The sequence below is a fragment of the Falco biarmicus genome, chromosome 1, assembly GCF_023638135.1.
Source record: "Falco biarmicus isolate bFalBia1 chromosome 1, bFalBia1.pri, whole genome shotgun sequence".
In the NCBI taxonomy this organism is placed as follows: domain Eukaryota; kingdom Metazoa; phylum Chordata; class Aves; order Falconiformes; family Falconidae; genus Falco; species Falco biarmicus.
In genome coordinates this window covers 54,382,311-54,393,246 of record NC_079288.1, presented here as the reverse complement: position 1 = coordinate 54,393,246, position 10,936 = coordinate 54,382,311, and the positions used below count along the sequence as shown (strand labels likewise).

Here is a 10,936-nt window from a genome sequence, read left to right as displayed (position 1 = left end):
TCGCAAAGGATAGTCTCCTCAAAAGTTGTCAAACAAACTTACAGCTGCTCTTAAGCATGACTGCATTCAAGGTACTTATTAGCAAAGAATTTCAATACCTCTTCAGGACTTCTGCCTGCACAAGAAAGTCCGTTTCCATGGGCCTTCACAAGAGCTGCCTCCGGCTGAGTCAGAGTTTAATGTCCTGCGATTCTGACATTTTGGCAAGTGTTTTCTTGACCCTCAGGGCTGTGAGGCGGGAGGCAGGGTTGTGAGCCCAGCACTCCATCATGAGTTTCCCCATCTGCCGTAGGCACTGCAGAGAGAAACGGGAAAGTCCCACCTGTGTCAGTGGAAGGAAACTGAAGAGATAAGGTCTTTTCTAAGGGAAGACAAAAAAAGATAGCATGCTGCCTGGTACTACTGGTACCTGGTTCAACAGCTTTTGTTTTCTGTATATTGTTGAGAGTTCTCCAAACATGGCAATTATTTTTATAATTTATGACAAGTTATAGTCTAGACTTGGCTGTATGCTTTTTTTTTTTTTCAATACCACAAAAGCACTTTTCTTATTTCCCCTTCCCCAAACTCAGGCAGCCTGACCTGCAAAAGCATGGCTCTGTACAGCGAGCCCTTCGCTTTACAAATTCAGTGGAATTTGTTTTCCTCAGCCAGTGACCAGCCCCCAGGATACAGCCCAGTGGGAGCATGCACTCATGGCTCCCTCCCGGACACCCTTGCTGGAAAGCCACCTGCGAGCACCTGGCTTGGCTCTGCCCTGTCTCGCTTCCAAAACAGAGCCAGACCCTTGTCTGGCTCCCAGCAACAATTCTCTTGCTGGCAGCACCTCAGCATTGCCTTTGACATCCTGGAAAAGGAGCATACATCCCTGTCCTGCGTCTACCACCGGCTTCCAAACATAAAGCACCACATAAGCCACCACAGCTGGGTGATGACCCCGTCAGCCTACAGACTGACGCTGCCTGGAGATTTGCTTGCTACAGTAGGAAAACACAAGTTTTCCACCTCATCCAACTTGCTCCCTTTTTTCATGAGGCTCCTGGCCCAGAAGCAGTGCAGACCCTGTAAGGCTTAGTGCCCAGAGCAGCCTAATACATTTCAGATTAATGCAGATTTTTATAAAGACACTTCGATGATACACAGGTTTTATGCACTAACAAGTTTGCCTCTCATCACCAGAATGCCTGGATGAGGCTAGCCAATTAATCAAGTACAGTTTTTTCGACAAGCCTCCCCAATCTTCGATATGTGTGGTAGCAGACCAAACACACACTGTGTGCCACCTCACACAAGCCCTTGCTGGGATCGATACTAACAGCATGTCCTCTGGTGTTCCCATTCCTGGACTGCAGGCTCAGAGGGATTTGGCTAGGGAGAGGATGAGGCAGCTGAGTCTTGGTTAGATCTTCCCACACTGGCTGTGGCACGAGTCCTCAAGCCTTCCAGGGAGGTGGTTTTATTTTCCCTCACATTCCCAAACTGCCTACATCTCATGCCACTTAAATCTTTCATCTATCTGCAGAATATTCATCTACACACTGCTACTCCCAAACGGCAGTTGTCTTCTGTGCCTGTAGAAAACTGAACAACATTAAACTGTACCAATTAACATGATTAATGACCTCTCCTCTATAGCATCTTGAGAGCAGTCAGCAGGTTTTCCTGTGGTACCTCAACCGTTCATCTTCGATCTCATTCTCATGAGCACAACTTTGCTTTGTTACAGATGCTCAGCAGAGAGAGTCGAGATTCTTCCCCAGCTCTCTCAACCTTCTCATTTTATTCTGGAAAGCATTTTCTGGGTCCTACATCTACTCCAAAAGGCCACATCTGTAGCCCTCTTTGCTAAAACATGAAGAGGTACGTGAGCACTGCTTTCTGTAAGATGTAAAGGGGTGAATGATCAATGCCCCTAGGGCAGCCCAGCTACTGTGGTCAGTACTATTGCATATCAATACCGTAAGAGTGAAACTATTATCGTAAGCTCATGTTAGTGTAAAATCATGGTAAAGTCATGCACACCTGTCATCACAGAAAAGCTGTATGCTCATTCCATTTCAAAGAGATGGGAGATTTCTCCCTCTTTAAAAAATAAAAAGGAAAAAAGCTGGAATTGCAGCCCCACACATCAGTACTTGCTGAAGCAGCTGCTGGTACACCAAGGACGCTGCCGCTACACTGTACGCTACAAAATAATTTCTCTTTCAAAATTTTTGCCTAGCCAATGATTTAATGCTATTAATGCTGGGAGCAGAACACAAAATGAGTGCAAGAGGAAAAGAGACTAAGAAGGTCTGAGCACAGCCTGCTATCACTGTGGGATCTGGTAAACAGCACACAAGGAACCCACTTGCAAGTATCGCAGCCTATGGCCCCCATGGCTCCGAAACCTGCAGAGGGCTGGGCTCTTTCCCAAGCCCTGTTACACTAGGACTGGTGCTAGCACCAGTAGTAAAGCTCCGCCTCACTCAAAATGATGCAGAATTAGGTCAACCTCACTCACTCACTCTGATTAAAAAACACAAGCTGCATTTTAAGGGGGACGATACCTCATCACTGCTCCATCTGTTGGGAAAGGAAGGGCGCAGTCTCTTGATGCACACAATCTCCCGCATGTCCTCGTACGAGGGGTCACTGGGCACAAGGTCGTGGTACGGAAGCTGGTATTCCTCAACTATTCCTGGAAGAAGCAATTAGTTGCCTGTCACTTGCAGAAGACAACTCCCACTACCCTGTTCCCCTCCCATTTTGTAACAGATTGGCCATACTGTTTAACAGACGTACTTCTTAACAGGACGCCCCTGCCCTAGAAGTTTATTCCACAGACAAGTTCCAATGTAACCACTGCCCTGTAAAGACTGGCCAGGTGTCCTAATCAGAAAGCACAGCTACTGGCCAAGCAAGACAGTTTCTACCACTGCTGTCCAGTCCAGCAATCTCCAGTAAGTGATCACAGAAAAAACTAGTAACATAGAGCCCGTATTAGAGTAATTTGGCAGGGAATTAACCTTGAATTAGGTCTCTCTCTCTTATCAGTGGACCTGATATATATTAAAGGGCATTTCTGTGCCTTTTCAGAACATGGCAAGGCACCATTCTTTGTGCACAGCGATGATGGCAAAAATATTACAGATTGACATCACATCATTGCAATACACTTTACCAGTTTGTAAACACAGGGATCATGTTGCTCATCAGTGAAATTCAGCTCCTCTAGGGAAAGCACAGAGTGAGCATGCAGCACAATACTGCAGGCTTTAAAGATCCATAAAGTCTGGTGAAGGTAGGATAGACCCGAGAGAGACGTGCTCTACTCTCACTTGCCACCAATCTGATAAGTAACTGCTGCCAAGTTATTTCTCTGCATTTAACTTTCCTCAGTGGCAAAATAGAGGTAATGACACCCATCATTTCTGCACTACACTGAACTCTATGTGCAGAAAGTACACATAGCCTACACACACAAGGATGGATCTATGTCCCAAGTCTGCAGCTGGCTGCACTGACTTATCTTTGCTGTCCCCACATTTGAATGCCTGGTATCAGAAGGAAATGAAGCACATCACTGGTGTGACAATGATGTAACAAGTGCCACTTCCCTCTATTATTTTTTTTTTACTTGTCCTGTAAACAGATTATTTATTTTAAATAGTGGCACAGCATACCTCCACGTTGTTCGTCCTCCTCCTTCTATTAAATTCTAACAAAACAAATAAATCCCTATTTTCTTTCTGCTAAATTAGCTGAATACCCCCAGACCAGAAGAAATGTGTCATGATTGGAAAAGGCCCCCAAATATGTTCCATACACCTTCTTCAATGTAGGCGTCCACTGCTTTCAAACGAGCCATTAAAACACAGTCTAAATCTTCGCTGTTGAACTAGCACTGACTGATGCTTTAAAAGAAGTTTCAGGAAGAGAATAGGTATTAAGAGTTACCTGTATTGTTTATCCACCTTTGTTTATTACAGTAAAAGCAATTACCCAGAGAAAAGGATGTAATGCCAGATTTGGATTATAAATGGGTTTCACTGACACAATTAAAAGCAATCTCCCAACCCTTTACCTCCTGAAACACATCTCCTTGCTATCTCCCAAAGGATGAGTCCAAAACTGTACATATCAGCCATGATGTATGACTGAAAGTGATTTCTGTTCAAGCTTTCATCCAGCACCTCAGGAGGCATATAGCGTTTTGTTCCTACACGGGTATTTGGAGGTATGTCTACCTCGTTTGTATCACTAGAAAAAAAAAAAAAAAAGAGAGAAGAGGAAAAAAGGGCATCAAACATGCAATTACGTGTCTTGAAGAGAAAGCAATTTAGATGGGACAAGTAGTAGATTCATACCACATCCACTCTCAAACAAGGTCAAAAGTAATGCATAATCTTAATGGAACAATTCGTACACGGAAAGCCTCTTAGTGTGAAGGCAACCCTCCTTAGAAGGCTGAGCCGCCTGAGGCTATGGTAAGTATTCCAATGAAGAACCACAATGGAGATGACTCAACAGGGATGCTGTAACTTTTGTGAGATTTCATTAGCATTAGCCTGAGCAATAAGGCTGGTGATAACAATCAAATCTTCATTAAATGCTGTTTTTCCAGCATACTCTACCACCTAATGCTTTAGTCTTAGCAATTAATGGAGGACACTAAATAGCTGGGGCAGAATCACTTAGCTACAGCAAATCAGATCTGCAAAGACAAGTCTTAACAACTTTTCCTGCATGCATTGTGTTTGATCTCTCCCAACCATTACACATCAAGATGGCAAACACAGATATAAATGTGTGAAAAAAACTAACCAAATGTGTCACACTTCACAGGTTGACCAGAAGAGACAATGTATGTCTAACAGGAAGCAAATTCCCATTAATTATGTGACTTTTTTTTTCTGATTAACTCAGATTCAGCTGTATCAATTTTAACATTCATTAAAAGTTTAATATATGATATATATTATGGTTTGCTTCAAAAGGTCCGTTTCCCTTTATCACCTTCAAAACATATATTAAACATGATGGATACAACAAAATCTCACAGAATAACTATAAAACTTCTGTAATTTTCTTCACCTACAGCATTTTTTTTCACCTACTGTTATATAAATGACAAAAAAAGCTGAGCCTGATATCACCAGTCACCTACAGAGTCATTAAATTATACATACGCATTTCTGTATACCTCCAAGAATGTAACATAAACCTAGTGACCTGCACCACCCTGCAATATTTCGAATAAACTAAGAAATACAGAGAACTTTACTAAACTCATTAGCTTCAGCAGAGCACAGCCCTTTCAACTCTTTTTTTTTGTTCCTGGTTGAGAAATGCTGTCTAAGGAATGATTTGGTATGAAAACAAGCAGAGTAAGTAAGACAAATTTCATTTGGACTGTAATAAATTTATATTTCACCTTCTTTTATAGTAACACTTGGTAGCTCCTAGTTCTTCGCTGTTCATACCTAAGCAGTGTGCTGCTCTGTACTTGTCAGGCAAGGCACACCTGCAAAGACTGAACTTCTTCCCTAAAACTTTTACAGTGAACTGTGTATTTCCAAGTTGTTGTTTTCTAGGCCCCTGTTCCTCAAAGTAAAAATATTCCTTTCCCATCTCCTAAAGAAAGGTCAGGTTCATAAAGGAAAAGCCTCGCCAAAAACCTGGCAGATAAGTGAATGGTGGGAAAAGCACATAAACCCAGCCTTTCCTTACACTGAACAACTTCAGTTCAAGATTTGTACAGAATTCTTAAAATTGTTTTTGATACTTCAGGGAGCGCACGGTTTCAAAGCTGACTTCTGAAACTGAAACCTTCGGTCTACGGCCATGTTTCTGTGCACAGAAAAATCAGAGACTCCGTAACACACGTCTCCACCACCAGGACCACTGCCAAGAACTCAAGCTCCTTTTGAACAGAGATGTCAGACAGCAGTGAATCCTTTATGAATCCCAGGAGTGAATAAGTCCTACTTGTCTGCTCTTTCTGAGCTGTTTAAGCACACAACCATTTTTTAAAAATCAAATTTAAAAGCCATTTAAAAAATCAAATCTATACTTTCGCAATTTGATTTGTAGGAAATGAAACAAAAGACAGCACAAATGGGGTGCTTTTCAATAAATCCCAATTAGTAACTTGTGCAAATGATTAGTATTTTTCTATATAGGTTGTGAGTGAATTATCTTGGATCAGACAAGCTGAAAGCTTCAGTGACAAGTTTACAGACATGACTTCAACCTATCAGCGCTACGTCCTTTTAGCATGTGGTAGCAATAGTCAGGTTGCTACTGAAGGCTAAGTGAGGGAAACAGAACCTTTACGCAAATGCAATTAATGTGCTCAGTAATTAAAAAGTGACTATTTATACACCTGCATTATGTGTATATGTGACATTCTCACCCACACAGGTATCCCCACCTCACATACAGGTGAGCATAACCTGAAAGGTAGGCACACATACACTGCAGATGCTTACTCACACACGCACACTTGCTCAGACAATTAAACCAGCGTCTGCATCTGATTTACCAACCTCTTCTCACCTTCCCTACTTCTACTCACCTGATAAATTTAACAGCCAAGCCCAAATCTGCTATACAGCAGGTACCATTCTTTTTCACCAGGATATTCTTACTTTTTAGGTCACGGTGGGCAATAGCAGGTTTGCCCTGAGTACTGAAGATCTCAGTGTGCAGGTGGCACAAGCCACTAACAGAGGAGTAAGCCAGTTTTAGCATAGCTTTTGTGTCCAAGGTAGTAGATTTTAGATAATCATAAAGTGAGCCATTCTCATGGTAGTCAGTGATGAGATACAGCTGGGTCCAAGATCCTGTACCTTTAATGTCTGCAGCAATGAATCCTGCAAAAAAAAAAAAAAAAAGAGACTTTCAAGTTAATATTTCTCATGGCTTTTCTTGACTGCTCAGAACTCTGGACTGTCAGCCACTTCAATATTTTTATTTTATTAATATATTGGATTTCTTTCATCTTCCTTCCATGCAACTATGCCTCACCTCATAGCCTTTAACATATTTTCAGAAAGCCCAGATATGGAAATACAGGTGGCAGAAACAGACATGTGGTCTTTGGAGTAACAGTCCCCAAACCTCATTATTTTTGAACTTTTTTTTATGTTTCAGTAATTCTTGAAACATCTGTCTTCTGAAACATGCTGGGTGGCTAATTGCAAAGCACAGCAGGTAACAAAGCACATAGGAAAGGGCATCAGACAACAGCAAATAAAAATTATTAAACTTAAACTGCATACTACCAAACAACTCTTTTTAATTTCACTCACCGAGGATATTTTCGTGTCTCATCAGGACAGTCTGGTAGATTTCTGTTTCTCTGAACCAGCTGGCCTCCTCCGTGGTAAAAAACACTTTCACCGCTACCTTTTCACCACGCCACTTTCCCATCCAGACTTCTCCGTAGCGACCTTTCCCAATCTGCTTTACCATCTGAATCTGTTTTGCAATAGTCCTTTGAACCTGTGAAATGCCAAAATGGGTGGTTACAGCTTCCTCCACAGAAACCTTCTGCGTTCACCTCCCTCCTGTGCAGCAAGCCTGGTGAAAGGGGAATACAGAGCCATTGCAACATGGATTTCAGCAAAGCTCCACAATGTGGATGCTCCCCGTTGCCCCCAGGACGCAGTGCTGCTGAGACCATTCCTGCTACTGTGAAGAAGCCTTTCCATACACTCCCAAAATGCACCGTTGCCTCTCAGGAAAGTAAATCAGTCTGTTGAAGGAAACATTTGGCTACAAGGACTGGCATTTTTATTTTCTTGTAGGAGACTGCCATTTGGTGGAAATTTTTTTTGTCATTTTTGGAAGAGCTTTGACAGAAAACACTCCCAGCCACTCCAACCCAAATCAAATTCCAAAGGGGTAGGTAACACATTTTTAATTAAAATGGGGATATTTGTTACATGCTCAAAGCCGTTGAGACTCAAGGCTAGGGCTCACAAAAGCCAAAAGCATAGCAGCCCTCCAAACCTAGCAAAATTACTGACAGCAGCCTCCTATCACCTTCCTTGAAAATCCTATGCATAATGATTTCAGAACAAATTCAGCGTTAGGAACCTCAACCACTACTTACACAGTTAGAACCCACGTGCTTACATTAATATTAATAATCATCATTACATAGTAATCAAAAGTAAGATTTTTTTTTTTTCCAAAGATATGACAGGAGAGATTTAAATCTGCCCTTTCTAGTGTCTGTACCAGCTTTGCCAGTGGCTGTACTGTGAACTGATGCAAAAGTCAATCCATTTGTGCAGCTGTAGCATAAGATCAATGTACTTGGCAGCATTGCAGAGATACCCTTCATAAGGATGGCAGACCTCACGTAGCAGATGGACTGATTCTACATTTAACAACCTTTTATGACTACAAAAAATCTTGGACAAATGGAGGTTAATATATTCTGATAGGATTGGAGCGTGCCTGCGGATGACATATTTCTAGAAGTTCACAAATGAAAACTCAAGTAGATGTTGCAACAAAACCCACTGGTGGTCAGGGCTGACTCAGCCTCACCCTGTAAAAGGAGATTAACATGTCACGCTCTTGTGCTCCAGTATGGCCAGTTCAATCCACAGCTGAATGATTTTTGGTTTAGTAGGGATCTCACCAGATTTTGCAGGAAAGTAACTTACAGCCTCCAGTTCAAGGAGTTTTTATCTGGCCCAAGCAACTGGAAAAATCTGGACAAGGGCAAATCCAGCGTCTCTTGGTTTTGCCACCATCCATATACAAATTTCTAGCAGTTTACTAGAGCAAGTGTGCACTGTCTGAATTTCTATGAATCATATACATTTCCTTTAATCCCAAATATTTTTGTGATCTTGCCTGACAGACATGATCAAAACTTGATTTTAAAATCATTTGTTTCCTTTGTTATCCTTGGGAGGTTCAGTGGAAACTACTAGTTTAGTAATGCAGAACAGGACTGCCACAACCCCACTGCAGCATGAAGGTATGTCCAAAGATGAACTCAAAACCTATTAGGTAAAGTCTATTGTAATTTGTTTTGTAAATAAATTACTGGGTTTCATTATCAGACAATTTAAAGAAATAAAACACAGAGTGGCATTTATGCAAAGCTAGTTCAAAAGTCCTAGCTTTCTTCTGTCATTTAAACCAAATTCCATTTTTTCAGCCCTCCAATGTATTAGACTTCCAAGATGATGGCTTCAGTGCCATCATTTTTTATTAGCATCAGTGAAAGCCAACAACAGAGATCAGCCCTACCTTTTAAAATTGACTTATTCTCTTTTATACCCTCGTATAGTGATTGAACAATAGTTGTATTACATTGGATTTTTGCTGTAACATTTTGTAATGTCATTTTAGCATTGTTGCTTTCTATTTCACCCATTTTAAAAATGCATCCTGAACAGTAATGCAGTTATAGCAAATAACTTCATTTCTGTAAATATATGTAACGGCATCATAAAGTATGTGGAATTACAATACTTAATGATGAAAAGTTCCTTATTAAATTAGATTAAGAAAATGAAAAACACATTTCTTTATGTGTTTTCAGGTGGCAGAATACTATGTGAAGGACCTTAACCTGGTTTCCTCTTGCTAGAACTGGTCAAGCAATTTCCTATGAATGATTTATTTTAAGGAATCTAGCCCTTTCTTGAATCATAAATTGATCATGATTTCTAAAATAAATCAGTTAACCAAAATTGCTGGATGAACTGACTTCACAAACATGCTGAATGATGCATTCATGTGAATTATTTACACTGAATGGGGTTGTTTTTTTTTAAAATTTTCAAATCTGTGTATTTTGCTGCTTGATCTCTGTGAGCAGCCAGGTAAGGTTACATGGACCTGCTTCCTCTCCCTGACTGGAATCAATCCAATTACCAACTATTTCTACTTTCTGCGTTCTATTTTTCTGATGTTCAGCTAAATGCACTCAGCTACTGCAGATGAAAATTCAAACAAACCAACCTTTCGTAACTTTAGTATTTTGAACAGAGAACTGCATACTTACGGCTGGGATGCAGTCCATTGAAAAGCAAAATACATTGGAAGAGGAATAAGGAAAAAAATACACGAAAAGGTAGAGACCAAACTGTAATTCAGCAAACTCTTCACACAGACCACTGAAATAAATGTCCCTAATGTCTAATTTCCTTCCCTGATTTTGCATATGGATCCACAGGGGCAACAGCTTTGCCTACACTCCTTGCTGTGCCAAGGCCAAGGGGGGTCTTGCCTGCGCGGACTTGACTGTGCACCCCGGTTTGTTGGCTCAAAGCTTTTATTTACAACTTCCTGGTTTAAAATTTGATTGGCAGCATTTGACCTGCAGCAAACCTTTCTGTCAGAGCCACGGACAGGTCAGGAGAAAGAAAACTTGAATGTCAAAGCATTGATAAAAACTCGGTTAAAGCTTGTTTTTGGTATCATATTTGTAGTCATTAGAATAAATGTTCTGCACAGAAGGAATACATTACTGTTTAGCATAAAGTGACATTTTGTAATAAATATGCATCTTACTTTCCTGAAATAATAACTTTGGATGTTTCAGTCTTTGAGTAAGAAATAATAGAGTTAAAATGAAGCTCTTCCACAATAAAGTCTACAGCATTACCAGGCACTTTCTATATACTTGTTTTAGACATGGGCCCAGAGGAATTAATCTGTGCATTTCTAGTGAGGCTGTAGTGGTTGTAGCTGTCAGGGAAATGCAGTAAACATCTATTACCAAGCACAAGATTCATTATAGCTCTCGTTTTTCTTCTCTTCCACAGAAAATCACTACTCAAGGGGAAAGTCTGAGGGGAAAATGTATGCATTTTCATAGGCAAACAGAGAAGGGAAAAGAGTGCCTTCAGGAAGTGGCTCCAAAGTCTCTAGGCTTGAGAGAGGAGAGAGGAGGACTGGCAGAAGAGGGGATGGATTCTGT

The 10,936-nt window shown here is 41.0% G+C and overlaps 1 protein-coding gene across 2 annotated transcripts in view; it reads right to left on the bottom strand.

The window, feature by feature from the left end:
- BMPR1B (bone morphogenetic protein receptor type 1B) overlaps nt 1–10,936 on the bottom strand; it is a 253,251-nt gene continuing 242,315 nt past the window's right edge. For both annotated transcript variants that reach the window (XM_056343758.1, XM_056343769.1), the window contains 5 exons: nt 7,296–7,488; nt 6,560–6,857; nt 4,067–4,242; nt 2,550–2,680; nt 1–295 (listed from right to left, as the gene is read on the bottom strand). In XM_056343758.1, coding sequence (XP_056199733.1) covers nt 170–295; nt 2,550–2,680; nt 4,067–4,242; nt 6,560–6,857; nt 7,296–7,488 — 924 coding nt within the window. In that variant the 3' untranslated portion in view covers nt 1–169. The remainder of the gene's footprint in view (nt 296–2,549; nt 2,681–4,066; nt 4,243–6,559; nt 6,858–7,295; nt 7,489–10,936) is intronic.